The sequence below is a fragment of the Xenia sp. Carnegie-2017 genome, unplaced genomic scaffold (genome assembly GCF_021976095.1).
Source record: "Xenia sp. Carnegie-2017 unplaced genomic scaffold, XeniaSp_v1 HiC_scaffold_13, whole genome shotgun sequence".
Taxonomy (NCBI): domain Eukaryota; kingdom Metazoa; phylum Cnidaria; class Anthozoa; order Malacalcyonacea; family Xeniidae; genus Xenia; species Xenia sp. Carnegie-2017.
Window position 1 is genome coordinate 2,937,531 of NW_025813436.1, and position 17,306 is coordinate 2,954,836.

The 17,306-nt window shown below is 34.9% G+C and overlaps 1 protein-coding gene and 1 long non-coding RNA gene across 2 annotated transcripts in view; one reads left to right on the plus strand and one right to left on the minus strand.

Moving 5' to 3' along the window:
* LOC124456840 (uveal autoantigen with coiled-coil domains and ankyrin repeats-like) overlaps positions 1-3,968 on the minus strand; it is a 33,388-nt gene extending 29,420 nt beyond the window's left edge. The window contains exons 1-4 of the mRNA XM_047007165.1: positions 3,703-3,968; positions 2,464-2,540; positions 1,013-1,072; positions 365-453 (exon numbers count right to left, since the gene is read on the minus strand). Coding sequence (XP_046863121.1) covers positions 365-453; positions 1,013-1,072; positions 2,464-2,540; positions 3,703-3,792 — 316 coding nt within the window. The 5' untranslated portion in view covers positions 3,793-3,968. The remainder of the gene's footprint in view (positions 1-364; positions 454-1,012; positions 1,073-2,463; positions 2,541-3,702) is intronic.
* Positions 3,969-13,557: 9,589 nt separating this feature from the next.
* LOC124449274 lies at positions 13,558-13,941 on the plus strand. The gene is made up of 2 exons (XR_006949361.1): positions 13,558-13,619; positions 13,904-13,941. It is a non-coding gene; the product is annotated as an uncharacterized LOC124449274 (long non-coding RNA).
* Positions 13,942-17,306: the final 3,365 nt, after the last annotated feature.

The window sequence follows — 17,306 nt, forward strand, 5'->3', positions numbered from 1 at the left end:
AAGTTGATACTAAGACAGAGATGTCAATCCCTGTCTTAAGATTCAAGATTCAACAAAGACCAACAAAGACATTATTAAAAACTTTGAAATGTACTTTGTACTGATGACTTGAGACGTCTGTATACAATTTCCAGGTTCTGTTCATATGTAAATTCCAGAATAAAATTGACACGTATAGTTCAGGTGTATAAGCATGAGAAAAAATAGACACGCATAGACATGTGTTTCAATATGTCTGAATGCAATTGACGCGTATAGTTCATGTGTAAATTCTGGTCTGTAATTCAAGAACGTCAAAACTCGTCTATTAAATGAGACAAAAAGTTTGTCAATGCAATCAAGTTAACAAAAAGCGCATTCTTACCAGCTTTGCTAACAGAAACAATATCAGCACATCGCTCGAGCAAAACATCCAAACAAGAGACATTCCCAAGTTCACATGCGACATCTAGCCTGATCAAAAAACAACCAACAAACACCATATAGACACATCTACAAGTTCCATCACCAACCCCCAACCCCACCACCACCACCTTACTATTTTCTACAATATATTACTAAAATAACATCAATAAAGCAGCACAATCCAAATAAACTCCAACAGATAAAAATATGCACTCTATCGATTGCACCAATAAAGCCCCTTCAATGTGTGGTAAATTAAAACGACTAACACAGCTAAGACATCAGACAGGCGTCGGACTGATGATAAAAAACAAATTATGCCAAGCATGACGCTACTCAGGAGCTCTAATTTTGTAAAGAAAATTCCTTTTCGTTGAAGTTGCAGATAACAACAATTCAACAAAAGTTAATGACAACAGACATTTTAATAGAAAAAAATATTAAAACTATGCCACTTTGCAGGTCTCCATCTACCCAATGGGAGCGTAGCCCGGGTGAAGCAAAGGGGGTAATTGCCACTTGACAGCTGTAAGTTGCTTTCTCAGCAAACCCTTTTCATAAAATCAGTGAACCCCCATCCATTATCATTTAGCTATAAACATCTTACAAGGTCTTCCCGTCGGATTTCTTCTTCAAAGGAGAAACACCTTTCCTTCCCAAAGCCAACCTGTAGGTGAGGATGAACTTGGATTAAAAATTCGATTAAAAACTGGTGAAAAAAAGCGAATCTGCTGTTTCTCCTTCAGATGTTGTTGAACTAAACATAATACGAATTGGGTTAAGCATTCAAGCACGTCAAAAATCTGCAACCGTCAAAAAACAATTGATGACAAACGATAAAAAGGGTGTGGTGGGTTAACGCTCAGATTTAGGTATGATGCGACAATAATGAAATCCATTATAAAAGTTATTACATCATCTCATACTAGTACTTAAATCAGTTTATAGCTTAATTCAACCCTCTATTGCGTTGTGTTAGATGATAAGGAGTTTTTATGAAATTCATCTGGTAAGAAAAGAGTCAAAAAACTCTTGCTTGAGGAAAAGTTATTGCAACAAGCACAACACAAGCAAAAACATACATTATGCGATGCTCGATGAAGGCCATAGATTATGTACGTAAGCAGTGATAATATTGTGAATAGCATTGCTATTGTGTTTTACTGCTTAAATGAAAATAACAATTGTGCAAGATTCATTCCTAAAGTAAGGGCCGCAGCTTGGATAATGGCCATTTATGAGATAAAGGTTATTGGAAAAGTAAAGATCAAGTAGGGGTCATTGGTAATTAAAGTAAAGGTCATTGGTAATTAAAGTAAAGGTCACTGCTAATTAAAGTAAAGGTCACTAATAATTAAAGTAAAGGTCATTAGTAATTAAAGTATAGGTCAATGGTAATTAAAGTAAAGGTCATTGGTAATTAAAGTAAAGGTCATTGATAATTAAAGTAAAGGTCACTGCTAATTAAAGTAAAGGTCACTGATAATTAAAGTAAAGGTCATTAGTAATTAAAGTATAGGTCAATGGTAATTAAAGTAAAGGTCATTGGTAATTAAAGTAAAGGTCATTGATAATTAAAGTAAAGGTCATTGGTAATTAAACTAAAAGTTATTGGTAATTAAAGTAAAGGTCATTGGTAATTAAAGTAAAGGTCATTGGTAATTAAATTAAAGGTCATTGGTAATTAAAGTAAAAGTCATTGGTAATTAAACTAAAAGTCATTGGTTATGGTCATTGGTAAAGTAAGGGTCAATGGTAAAGTACTCCTCCTTTGTCAGAGTTACTACAATAGTCTTCACATAAGTGTTAGTCAATGCTCGTCTGATGGATAGTTGAGTGAATTTCTTTTCAATGACAATGGAATCATAGAATTAAAATTAAAAAAGTTATTTTGTTGTATTACTATACAAAAGGGATACAAGATACATTCTTGGCTTGCAAGCAAGATATGGGTGAACAACAATATTTATGTTTATCTCACAAAACCTTTCAGATGTTTGTATAAGCATGTCAAAAATACAAATACCATATCATAGAACTAAAAAAGTGTTTGTGCACCTAAGTTTGTTCTCATCACCATTAACTGTATAGTCCAACATTTTGTCATCATGCTTGTTCCATTCTATCATAGAGACCTAAATAAGAAAACATTATGGTGAAAACCATTGGGAAATACGCTAAAATTGAGCATTTGTGAAAATGGGAAACATTTTATAATTACTAGTTTAATGTATTACATGTTTATATGTCCATTTCAGATTAAATTTGGATTTATTAATGTGGTATTTCATGTACTTTCTTTTACTCTGCTTTATCAATGTTAGCAAAGTATGGCACTTGTTGAAAAAGCCTTAGGAAGCGTCAACTTTTGTTGGTCACAGAGGTGACATAGCATATTTGCGCCTTTGTATACAAAAATAGGGAAAAAATACAACAGGAAAGTTTTTCGGATAAACTCACCCATTAGGGCACAATAACTATCCTATTCTTCATAAAGTCTTTATTATTATCTGTACATATTTGGTGTCAGGAATAACAACAGAATTACAGTGTAAATGTCAAACACATGATGAGAAAATAACCCCATTGATTGAATGCATGTTTCAAAAGGTTTATCCTTGAGGATTTTTCAATGAGCATGGGCACAAATGATGGGCACACATGCTGCAATGCATACAATTTAATTTGTTTAAAATAATTGCTTGTATATTGGAAATTCTTTTCCTTTAACTGTATCTTTGTAGGGCATCATTAAACTTTATCAGATGGTCAATGAAGTCAATTGTGAACAAGAAAAGACTAGTAAAACTCAGACCTTTGCATAAACTTCAAACAAATAGCACTCAGACCTCTGTATATACATAAAAACAAATAGCAACCAGGTGAAAATAGCAAAAATGATAAACAGTGAAACATCTTCTACATTTCTTTTATAGCAGCAACATCACAGTCCATTGTTATGATAAATGAATTTCAACTTTGTCGTGTCTTAGAAGTCGACATACAACTCGACAAAGTTACCATAGCAAAGAAATGGCTAAGCTAATTTAAAAGTTAGAACAAAGCAAAATTTGAAGCATACCTTGATAACAATCACACGACTTATTACTGAAAGTAGCGATTCATGCTAGCAATTTTTAACGTAGATCAAAGAAGTAACGAGGGGCTTTAGAGAGATTATGATCGTTCCCGTTCGGTACACATCACAGTTTCGGACGCTTCCACCATGAACATTTACAATTTCTACACAAGTCACTTCTTGTGAAATCCAATTAATACAATGAAATAACTACTTACATGTCCTGAAGATCCCTTTGCAAGTTTATCTTTAAATTTCTTCATCGCTGTGACGCAGAGTCGCAATTCCTCAATTAAAAGCAACCGCATTGTTCGACATAAATTTCTAACCACATTTTCCCAATGAATCAAAAATGAGGACACCGGAAAATTTTTTGAATTAATAGTAAATTTTTAAATTAATTTAATAACTAAAAGCACAATGCCTTGCGAGATGAAGCACACATTTACTATGTCAACATTCAGCAAAGTTAGGTTTGATGGTTTGAGTGAGCCCACACATACATAGCAACCATGATAGCAACACGGAGTTTAATCTTTAATGCAGCGGCGCCTAGCAGGCCCAGGAATTAATTTTATTAATTTATTTTATTTTTTATATTCATTTATTTTATTTACTTATTTATTTATTGTTTTCTATATCGAACTTGTTACATAATTACATGCATTTGCATAAACAGAGAAATGAAGAGAAGCAGGACACTATCCCTATTCAATCCACAGCAGAAAACGCTTCGCCTGAAGTAACCATTTTTTTCAAACATTGAAACAATATTGACTAGTGGTTTTGAAGACATGATTGTAACATGAAATTGTCATAAACTAGTTACTAACAATGCTTATTTCTTCATATCTTTTTTAAATAAACGTTCTGGCTAGTGGCGTGGTGGCAGGGGAGGCCACGCTCCTCCCCCAGCTGTTGATTTTTGGGGCGCAGAAGCGAACTCCCCGTATTAAAGGACACATAGTAAAGACCCGAATTAAATTTCGTATAATTCGTAGTAATGAAACCTCTATTAAGTGGACGCGGACACCAAAATTGTCCAATAATAACACAAAAACCTTTGTTGAACGGACAATTTATCAAAATATTTCATATAATCTACCGACATAATGAAGTAAATGGTTTGAACCCGGGAGTATCGTTACATGTTTGTAAATGTAGTTCGTCCAGGTTGGTATAGTCCTGAGAAAGACTGTTTTTGTTGTTATTGACTGACGTTTCGACAACTTAGCGGTAGTCATCTTCAGAGTCAAACGAGGAGTAAACGTCAGGTTAGCCGTATTTGTTATCTGGTTCTTACGTCATTGTATTGTGTGTGCAAGAAATGCGTGGGTGTCAATTGTGTATTGTAATTGTGAATTAGCGTGAAGTGTAATGCTTTTAGTTGATCGTTTGTTTGTATTGTGAATAAGTCGTTTGTAAGGTGCCGGTGATTGCTGTGATCTGTTCAGGGGGGTTTGTTCCAAGTTGGTATACCAACTTTCTAATGTAAGCCTTGCCTATAATCAGTGCTGTAAGTAATGCAATTTGCCGAGTCCCAGTCAATGTTGTGCTTTGTGAGTCGGTGATGTTCGGCAATGTGACTAGTTTTGTCTTGTTTCTTTGTAGCTTGTTTGTGTTCAGTAAGTCTTATGTTTAAGTTCCAGCCAGTTTCCCGATATAGGAGGCGTGGCAGTCGGAGCAGTCGTTGGGTTGTTCTTTGTCCTTTATGTTCGTTAGTACTTGTCGTAACGTTGTGATGGTTTTATGTGCGACACGTATGTTGTATGGTCGTAAGATACGCGAGATAATCTCAGACGTATCTTTGATGTAAGGTATCGTTGCTGTTGTCGCTGAGTTATTCGTTTCGTTGGGTTCCTTTGGTTTGTAAGTGTTGCGTTTGATGAAGTCAGAGTTATAGTTGTTTTTGTCAAAAACACGTTTGAGATAGTTGTTTTCGTTGTGTAGAGCGTCCGGTGAATCACATGATTTGTGCACGTCTTGTTAATGTTCTGATTGTGGTGGTTTTGTGTGATGTACACATTTCCTTTACACACAATGCAATGACGTAAGAACCAGATATAAAATACGGCTAACCTGACGTTTACTCCTCATTTGACTTTGAAGATGACTACCGGTAAGGTTGTCGAAACGTCAGTCAACAACAACAAAAACAGTCCTCAGGACTATACCAACCTGGACGATCTACATTTACAAACATGTAACGACATAATGTTAGTCACAAACATATTGTCTCAACAATTACGAAGATATTTGTTATAATGCAGCTGAATTGAAGAATTTTTTTACAAATTATTATTAAACATAACTTGTCAATGTCAAATGCTGCTTGTCGTTCTCTAAAAGATACGGTGGCCCACAAGTGTCACGGCAATAAACAAAACTCCACGGCGGAATTGAAATATACAAGACAATATACAATATGCCGCCAAAATATCAAATAAAAATGGCGTCAAACGATTCGATTCGGTGGATTCAGTACTCTTTTATTTCATTTGTACCAATTTCTTATTGAGTACACTGATTCAGACTAGATGCACGAAGAATTTTCGCTTGAAAGACTTATCTTCTTTAATTAAAGGATTTAAGTATGAAGACATTCGTATGTTTTTAAGAAAACATCATGAAATACAGTATGTTAAGCATTTAGCATTGCTACAATTAAAAGGCTAATGACCAGTTTTGAGGGATGAACGCGAAATATTGACTACAACTACGATGACCTTGAGAGATAAATTAGGGAGTTCGTTGACGCACATGTTTGCTTAAAAGGATATTGTTCCGTTTGTCATAAACCTCAGTTAGACACAAGTGTACCCACATAAGTTCCTAAACATGCTGTGAAGTCAATTTTGCGAGAAAATGACCCAGAAGGAACCTAGGAATAAAGGGTCATCGACTTAAAAGAAGAACTTGCTATAATTCGTCCTAACTACAACGTGATGGATACCAGTAACGGATCTAACGATGCATCTGGCACATACAGCAGCTATTTGGCCTGCAGTAAAAAAGTGCCTTTTTAATATATCCTTGTATGTTGCCATGGCAGAAACTTTTATTATTATCCTTTTTCCTTTAACTGGTTTAAGAGAGACATCTTTGTATTGCATTAGGCCAATATTAATTACTACCTCAACGTCTTTATCTACTTTTCCTTTTCTGGTGACTTTACTTTTCCACTGACTTCCTTTAGCTTTCATGAAACTTTTAAATCTTTTTACTTTACATTTAGTATCTTACAGGCCTGAAAAACAGATAAACTAAGCAATTGGGATGATATTCTGAATGAATTGAGCAAAAAAGCGCAGTAATATTTCATGGTATGCTTATAAAAGATAACTAAAAGATAACAAGCTAAAAAAGTTCACATTTGACTGCTGCCTATTTGCGCAAAAGCAGCACATCTTCCCTCAGAATGGTACATCAGATTTACCTCAATGAAAATACGTAAGTTATCTTGGATAAAAAGAAAAGTAGGAATTGATATGCTCTCCGTAAATCAATAAAATTTGTTCTTTAGTTTTTAGTGAGGGGTAGCTAAATAACTGAAGTTCATTAATAAAATTGGGTCAATTGTTGTTTTCCTAGTTATATACCTTTGTGTTCAGCAGAATAAGTACATTCAGGACAAGTGAATGATTCATCCCCAGAATAAACACTTATGCAACCACAAGCTGAACTGTAAACGCCAGCCCTCAAAATCTCACTTCCACAACCACATTGTGGGCAACTCTGTTTATGTGCTACACCAGCACCGTATCTGTCTTCCAGCTCTTTAATCACTACAATTGTGCGTGAAAATGTATTCTTACATTTTTTACAACTAGATTTTTACAACTCCTTAAATTTTAACATATTTAGCGGTTAAATATCACTGGTGTATTTAGGCTTTGATCATGAGAGTAATGTTAGTAATCATTTTGTTTTACTTTCAACCTTTTAAAATAAAATTTTAAAATAAACTTTTTAAATAAACTTTTCAAAAGAAATAAACATTTTAAAATTGTATCAACAAGTGTAAATTAACGTAGTCTCAGTTATATATATTTGGAACTACGCGGGGGCAACATTAATCTTGAAATGCAACGAATTTTGTATCGAGTTTCTCGAGGGAGTGACGAGTAATTATCTTCTGCATATCAATTCCGATTGGACAAATAACATCACATTTTGAAAGATCTAGTCGATGGTGCACTGCTATAGCGTTGACAATAATGAAATGAGACACTCCTTCAACCAGAAGGTGTAATAGAGCCTTAGTTCTTTAAGGCAACCTGGGAATCGAGAAAATGAGTAGTCGGAAAACCATTATAAGGAAACTGGAAAATCAGTGAGCATACAAGATTCAACCATGGTGAAATTTTTGTTAGAAAAGAATTGACTCACGTCAACAAACTGGTTTATTTTTTATTATCTTTGACATCTGTTATATCCACACCGACATTAATATAATTAATAATAATTAAAAAAAATGCATTCTTCTGCATTAGATTTTTCTCACCAGAACTGTGTGACAACTTAATCGTGATGAATAAAAAGCATACTGCAGGGAGTCGACGAGCTCTTTTTCATTCATACTTTGTGTTGCACATGCGAAAATTTAAAAAACTTGTTATATGTTTTTATATCCATCTATTTACAATTAACATTGGTACTAAGATGTTTGAAATGATTTGAGGTAATTCAAAAAAATGTTTTTTTAGAATTATGCGTCACGAATAGCAACATAAGTAAGAGTCATGTACAATGCCAATGCTTCCTCCCAGTTTGTTGGTTGTGAAAGTCCAAGTGTTGTTCTTGCATTTTCAAAATACTCTTGGTAAACATTCAATACTTGCTGAAGTAAAATATGTTGTTCGACGTTTATGATTTCGGAACTTTCAAAATCAAATTATCGATCCCATTGTGCTGCTCTGGGAGAAAAAAAACTGAATTCGGTCTTCCGGAAACGGTGTCATGTCTTGACCTTCAGATTTTGTGTGTATTCAATGATTCTTGATAAAATTAAGATGCTTCTGTATGACGTCAGCGAAGCAGTACCATAGGCATTCCATGTGAAGTTCACTTGATGAATCCAAAATTTCCTGTGACTCCATATCAGCAAAGAATTTTCTCCACCACATTGAATGATGTCTACCATAATACGACCACCAACCTTCAATACGCTGATTTCGCGGTGAAGCAACATAATCATGAGCATCAATCGTCTCTCTAAAATAAGACAGAATAGAAGCCACTAACCCATTTTCAGTCCCTAAATCACTTATTAGTTTAACTGGACAGCCTTCAAATACTCTAATCGCTGTGACAAACATGCGTGCAACATTGTCAGGTGAAGAATGTTTTATGCAGTGCGGTGTTTGAAATTGAATGAAGATATGATCTTCGCACTTTTGCTTGACAATTTGCTTAAATTGTCCAGCAAAAGTGCGAAGATCATATCTTCATTCAATTGTCAGGTGAGTTGTTGGAACGGGTGATGTTAAGGCAGTTAAGCCAAAGTATCTTCCTACTGAACCCATCAATGGCGCCATGAATTGGAAATCCTTAAGGCTTTAATTTATCATATCCGTCAAGGTGCCATGCTTGATTAAGTCCAGGATTTTTATATACTCTTCTTTTAAGACAATGTTTCCTTCGAAGCTCTGTTCCTTCAGGATCCATGGTTTTAAGCAAGTCTTGGACAATGGCTCTTGGAACGTTCAGTCCTTCTATTTGCAGACAATTCCATACCGCTCTGTAGCCCATGGAATTCTCTGGACCACTAACTAGCTCTCTCATTCTTGTCAGAACCCTCTGAAATGTATTATCGAAGTTGGGAGAATGTTTTAAATGTCGACGTTGATGACCATAATATTTCAAGCGTCTGAGAAGTGTACTGTAACTGATGTTACAACCATGGTGCTTCGATAAAAAGCCAAGGATTTCATTGTACTCATAACCACAACTAAAATTGTATTTAATAGTCACTTCCTCATTGAATTCTTCTCTAAGCTCTTCAGTAAACTACTCACTGTTTTCAGATTGCAAGTCTTAAAATATATATGACTGTTCAAGCAATGTTCGAATTTCTTCTCCTGTATAAATGCGGTCCAAAAACATTTTCATTTGATTGAAACACGTGAGATGTTAACAAACCTTTTTTTACATTAGGACGAAAAATTTGAGGAATAGGGATTACCATTGATTTGAGGGCACATTCAAATGTTCTTTGCATGCTTATGTCAGAATTGTTTTGGTTTTCACGCGAATGTTTTACTTTTGACAGAAGTCTTATGATTTTGACTACAATGTTTTGCTTTTGACATAAATGTTTTGGTTTTGACACAAATGTTTTGCTTTTCGCGTAAATGCAATTAAAATTTGACTCTAATTATTTGCCGAGGTGAATGTTTTGGGCTACCGTTATGTTACATTTCAATAATCGTAACTGAAAGAATTACCCCAAATGACGTTGATCATGCAGCTTGAAATTTGCCAGGGAGAAAAATTTTAGAAAATTAATTGTTTGCAGCAAACACGTGGTATACTGTATTGGTGTAAAATCATAAAAATCTCCCAAACCTCACCGATTCCCCGTTCAAACTGTGGTTTGTCCCAATTATAATAATAATAACATTGATAAGAGTACACTGTGCTAAAACAGTACAGCTCCAAGCATTGTAAATAAAACCAGAACAATAAACAATAATGTAAATATTTGCATATATAAAAATAAAAGAATTTCTTGAGTAATAAATTATTCAAAAACAGCACAAGGGACAAAGCTAAGTATAAATAGCCGTTAATGATCAAAATAAATTCAAAACTTTACCTGAATCATCATTATTTTCAGTGATATTCTGGTTACTGGACGTCGAAGCGGTCGTCGAGGTCGATGGCGCACCTGAAATGTTGAAAACAAACAAAGAAACGCAAATAAACTTTAAACTCGTGGCCAGAGATTTGCCCGGCGGAAAGCGAATTTTCAATATGAACATAATAGCCCAACATAAGACTTTTAAAAAAGCCATCACAATAATAAAATAGAGAAAGATTTATTAATAACGTTTCGTCTTTAACTTAAGACATCTTAATAAGGAACTCTAGGTCGAGTTTTGCTTTTCCAAGCTTGAGTTCAAGACGCTGGAATTTCCTGAACGCTTTGAGTGCTCCGTTTTTGTAGCGCTTATTTAAAATCGTTCTAACAAAGTAGCTGACAACTTGTGCAAAGAGACTAAAAATATTTGGCAGAACCACCTGCTTTCCCAGCTTCAACTTGACTATTTGCATATGACTGTTTTTGATTTTAATTTCCAGCTTAACTGTTTGTGATTTTAGTTTTTAAATTTATTTTATTTATTTCCACTTCATCTTTATCAGACACACAGAATTTCTTCTCAGAGGTGTATTACAAAATTTTAACAAAGGGCTACCTGATATATTAAAACAATACTTGGGTCTACATCAGTTTTGTAAATGCATTTTTACCCAAAACAATTATTAATGTTTTTCCGTGGATGTACAAATGTAGAGAAAAACACAATTTTTTAGTTCAAATTTAAACGAAATTTGGTTTTAAAATATAAATTAGATAATATATGATAATACTCGTCGCATCCTCTCAAAATTCTATAAATATGTGTACGTACAAATATTTCATGGAGAAACATGTATATTATTGAATACATCCAGTTGAACCCTTTCAAAATAAACAAGTACTTGCTTAAATGTTTCCAATTTGTATAAATTGAGCGATCAACGATGTCATTGTTTTTCACAGTTTCCACACTTTGATATTTTCCATTTCGAAATAGGTATTCAATAGGAAGAATCATAATTGACTTAATAAAGATTAAGCCTCATCACCTTCAATGCCACAATACTTTTCTGCGTTTATTCTTTGAATAAAATCAGAAAAAGGCTTCGGTAAAAACATGTTTCTTTAACAAATCTCGCGTAACGTGTAGCTTTGCGCGTGCAATACACGTAAGTTGACCTCCAGACACACATCTATTACAGGTAGGCTTCCATCTATAATATTTCAATGGTTGCTCGTGAAAGGATTTCCATACCATCTAATGACATCTACTCTGCAAACAACGGACTATTTTGACTAAGGAATTTCTTCAACGAAATACAAAACAAACGATGCTTATGGAAACATATTTATGGTCATAAATACTAAGCTCTCTTACGAGCGGACAAAATTCACATTTTAAGTGTCGGTTCAATTTATAACGAGTCAAACGACGTATGAAAAACCGTGTCTTGTACTTACTTGGGCGTTCTGGCTATCGTTTCAGCAATAACAATCATAACGTGCTATTTCAAAGCAGTAGCAGTCATATAGCCAGTGTTTGAGGCCCCGTCCACACGTATACTGTATTTTCGCATCCGCAACAAAAAAGTTGCGGATAAGCCTTTCGTCCACACGCATCCCAATATTTAAGGTAGGGGTAAAACGCTGAAGCAGATTGGCGGAAGCGGAACGGCGGAAGCGGAATAGAGGGTAAAACGCAGAATAAAAAAATAAAAGCTGTATATGGTAAAGTAATTATAAGTATTTGCCACAAAAAACATATGGATTGTTCAACTTTAGACAATGAGCGCATGTGAAAGTTAACAAAAGTGAAAATTAACTATTTATACCAATTAAATCCGAGCGTATTTGCAAATTGCAATTGACTCGCGAATCATCGGAGTCATAGTCTTCACAAAATCCTGCAAATATATCATGAAAATTGTCATAACTAAACAGCTCAAGTATTAGACAAATGCAAGCTTTTTTGTATTTAACCAGTTTAGTGCATTTACCGTAGTTTATTCATTGCTTTGTTTATTTCGCTAGCTGTACGTTTTGGAGAGTTTAATGAAGGGCAAAAAGAAATGAACATATTTCGCTCTCTAGTCTTTCACAATTTACAAATATTTTTTGTGCGAATTTGCATAATCTCAAATGATAGCAAATAATCACACAATATACGCATCAAATATATGAGCAGGAAATACAATTAATTGTTTGCAAGACACAGAATACTTGGAATGTTTATTCTTTTAAAGAAGTTACTAGAAAAAAGTACCAACAAAAATCACGGCTGGTTGGCTCAAAAATAGTAAAATAAGTATCGTATATTATTTTAACCAATACAAATTACGTAAGTGTGTTCCTTTATTTAAATGAACCACATTTCAGTCACGTCATCGAACCGTATATGTTCTTTGAGACGAAAGGAGGTTAAAACATGAATGCTCTCTTTTGTAAACGCAAATATCTGTCACTAAAGTTGTGAGAATGCATGATTCGGGTAATGTGTTTGGTAGTATACGTCAAAAAATTATATACTAGATTTAAGGTAATTCTGTTATTATTGAAAAAATATACTATACACTAACAAACATTAGCAATTCTACAAACATTCTAAGATCTACTGGGATGTAGCTCTCAGTAAATACTATACTGTACTGGAGATCATGCAACACTTGACACCAACGACGACTAGATTGAAGAGATTTTCTTACTGTATAATTCCGGTCCCATACGTTGAAAAATAAAACACTTTGTTGGTAATAAATACAACTTTCAAATCGTGGGAAAGAGTCATACTTAAAATATATACTTATGTACCTTGATATAGAGTTAGGTGTTCAAAATTTGCAAAATTCTAACTTCCTGTTGTCTCCAAGAACATATTCAGGTTTGCACAACAATTATACACACATAAAGACTTCTGCGGTGAAAGTAGCATATTGTGTGGTAGATCCACTGGTCATTCAAACCTGTGGCTTGCTACATAAAATCAAAAATATTTCGTTGATTCAGATTTTAAGTATTTTTCTCAATCAGCAGGCATCAACGGCTGATGACATCCCCAGCCAAAACAGTTCTAATTCTAGTTCTATTACAGTCCAGCCTGTCCCCGTTGACTTTTTACTGCTGACCCCTGGGTTACTAACTTACTATGTGCCTGGTCACTAGAGATGCTTTTCAGAGACACTCTTTTGTTAACATCTTTTTATTTCTCAAAGTTTTAATTCCCATGATTAAAAGGAGTAAAACATAATTGTGATATACACAATGTGTTCTCTGTAGCAAAGAATTCCAGCTCAAACATATTTGGAGACATCAAATTCAAGTTGTCACCTCAGTGTGGTGAGCTTTTTTATAATCAATTATCAATGTGAATCAGATATTCATTGATGAACATTGACAATGTTAATAACCACATTACATTTATCATATCTATGCTATCAAGAGTTTATATTATGTTGTCACCAAATGAGAAATTTGCAGTGCCAAAATATGAGTTTCCAGAGCTGAATTGTTGTCAATGCCAGTAGGCATAAGCAATTTCTTACTTACTTTGTATATTACGGTTTGGGATTAGAAGTCAAACATGATTAAGCAATCTATTAAAAGTTTAAATTACTTCTTAGACAAGGCAACTGCCTTCACTTTTTGGTGGAGTAACTGGTAAAAAGAAAACGATCTTGTGCATGCCTTCCTAAAAGAGGAAAAGTTTACACTAAGGAAGTTGTTTGTTTACCACCAACAGATCAAACCTTCAACATTCCTATTCCACGAGGGAATAAAAGAGCACATCTTGCAAAAATGGGCTTGACAGGGAAAGTTTCCATTAACACTGCTTGGGGGCTGAAGAAGGGCCACATGAACTTTCATCCAACATGTTGATGGTGGAAGAATATAAAAAATTTCCACGTTATCCTTCAACTTTTTAAATTTTGCAATGTGCTTGAAACGGAAGTAGAAAGTTGGTAGAAAAATTGACGCAAGCCACTCTTGCTAGTTGGCTTGCGACATAAAGTGAACTTTCTGCGCAAAGTTTATTTTGTTTAATAATTTTTTTTTCTTAAGTGCCTCTGCGGGCCGGATTGAGAGGCCAACGGGCCATAATTTGGAGACCCCCTGCTCTAGGGCATTTAACCTTCAGCATGGAGAAGTTCTGTCATATGATAATTTGGGGTATGTCATTCATGAATATAAGGTGTTTGCATTGCTCATTTTTGTAATTGTGCTATTAAGTTAAGTTATATGTAACGAAAACAAAACAATGAAAACATGTACTTATTAAAGATGTGTTTTAGTATAACAAAGGGGACAAAACAGTTGACTTTCCCACAAATATCAAGATCTTTTGTGTGGAATGGGCCAGAAGTCATCTCAAATTCATCCCTAGGATGTCTATACATATTAGGCAATATCTGGTAGTAGAAATCAAAAATGATATATGAGATAAATGGTCATAACTGTTCTCAAAACTTTTTAATGACTGTATTATTTATTTTACTGAAAGAGTGTAAAAGGAATTGGTAACCAACCTAAAGATGAAAACAGTGATGCTGCTAGTGAAACTGTTTTGAATCATACACATCCCTTGTCAGCAACAAGTGTTGAATCATCTGTAGCTGTAACCACATCTTCTCCATCTTTTACTTCAACAGTTTCACTTAGTAAAAACTCTTGCTATAGGTATATTGATAAATCGATCAAATTAAAAAAATTTTTTCTGAATGGTGCATAATTACTTGATGATTTTCTTTATGATATTTAGCACATATTTTTTGCAGATCATACGTTAATTTACTATGCCCAGACCCCATTGAAGTTAGTACTCTCCACCAAGATCTGTGTGGACTTTTGCAGTACGTCCATATTTTGATATAACCTGAACAAAATGGCTATGTGCAGTTTCCGCCTGATTGTTTGAGCTACATTTTGGAAAAATAACTATGCGGCTAAGCCCATCTATTGCATGATGAATCACTATCCTCCACCTTACAAGTTTATGGTTGCCATCAATGTGCCACACATAGTTTGGGAAAGGATTTGTGTAGACTCTTCGCTTCATTGGTTTACGCTTTCTACTTTGCACACCTTCTGGATCAACAGCATGTATTGCCTGCCTAACTTTTTGTCGCTGTACATGCAATCTCCTAGATGCAAGATGACCTTGCACCATAATTTCTCCAGCATTTGGATGGCTGTTCTTAATTATTTGTACTTCACTCTCAGCTTCTGAAAGTTGTGAAAAGCGCTCATAATTTATTCCATATTCCTCCATATATCTATAAATGGTAATTCTTGACACTGAAAGATGTCTTGCAATATCACATATAGGAACTTTCAGTTGAAGAAAGTTCAACAAATGTTCTTTGTTAACTCTCTTCCTAGATCGGCCAGCCCTTCTGTTAATATCATTTTCACCTCTGAAAGAAAAGAAGCGCAACTTGCATTTTATATGTCCTTTCTATACCAAGATATTTTCAATAAACTGACTATTGAGGACACTAACTCATTGACAATGTTAATAACCACATTACATTTATTATATGCATGCTATCAGGAGTTTATATAGTTTACATTACATTTATATCAGGATTTACCAAATGAGAAATTTGCAGTGCCAAAATATGAGTTTCCAGAGTTGAATTGTTGTCAATGCCAGTAGGCATAAGCAATTTCTTATTTACTTTGTATATTATGGTTTGGGATTAGAAGTCAAACATGATTAAGCAATCTATTAAAAGTTTAAATTACTTCTTAGACAAGGCAAATGCCTTCACTTTTTGGTGGAGTAACTGGTGGAAAGAAAAGAAAACGATCTTCTGCATGCTTCCTAAAAGAGGAAAAGTTTACACGAGGATGTTGTTTGTTTACCACCAACAGATCAAACATACAACATTCCTATTCCACCAGGGAATAAAAGAGCACATCTTGCAGAAATGGGTTTGATAGGGAAAGTTTCCCTTAACACTGCTTGGGGGGCTGAAGAAGTTGCAAAAGAAATTTCTACTGTATTCTCTAGGGTGTTGGGGATCACCTCTCAAGTTTCTCCCAACACTTCACAAATTTTTAACAACAGGTTTTGATGAAGATATATTTTATTTCACAGTCACAAAAAACAACAAGATAGTAATACACGTGTTCTCCTTCTATTGCAATTTGCATATCACACCATTTTCCTTGCTTACTATTGGTGCGCTCAAGTGTTTGTTACAACTACTCATCTAAAAGAAGGCGAGTCTCTGACACTCTCCCCCCATATACCTTGATTTATAAGGTATATGTAACCTTTAAGAGACTGCCTTCTGTAAACAAAACAAAAATTTATAAAGCTCAATAAAGTGTTTGTTCATCGCCAAAAGTTTCTGTCTTTCTTCCAATCTCTTTCAAACTTCTAAATCCGTTACTTCCTTGATACGTTGTTCTGCTGCTACTGCGGCGTCTCGTTTAGGTTTAAACGCTGGTGCTCTGGGATCCAATGGCACGGGGGTCGGTTCAACACGTTCGCATGATAGCTCTAGCGGGTAAAGGTGGTTCACTGCTCTCTCCAAATACGTTTTCCCCGCACGAAGTTTTACGGCACGAACAACACCATCTCGCCCATTATACAACTCCTCCACGATTCCAAGAGGCCATTTACCACGACTTCTCTCGTCTGATCGTATGATAACAACATCGCCCTTTTTCACAGTAAATGTTGTTTGCTTGTATTGTTGGTTGTGACGCTCACGCAATCCTCTTAGATACTCATTAGACCATCTCCGCCAGATAGCTTGCTTGCATTTCAACAAATACTTAGCCCGTTTTCGTTGGTCCCTTTCTTCTATGTGATGTGCTTCCAGCTCTGGTGCGAATGTACAACCAACGAAGAGCATGGAGTTAGGGGTCAATGTTGGAAGTTGAATATCATCCTCCATGTAACTTAATGGTCTATCGTTCAAAGCCACTTCAACATCCAAAAGAACATCCTTTAACTCTTCCCAATTCAGCAATCCATTTCCGATCGTCTTATGAAGAGCCCGTTTGACCAATCCG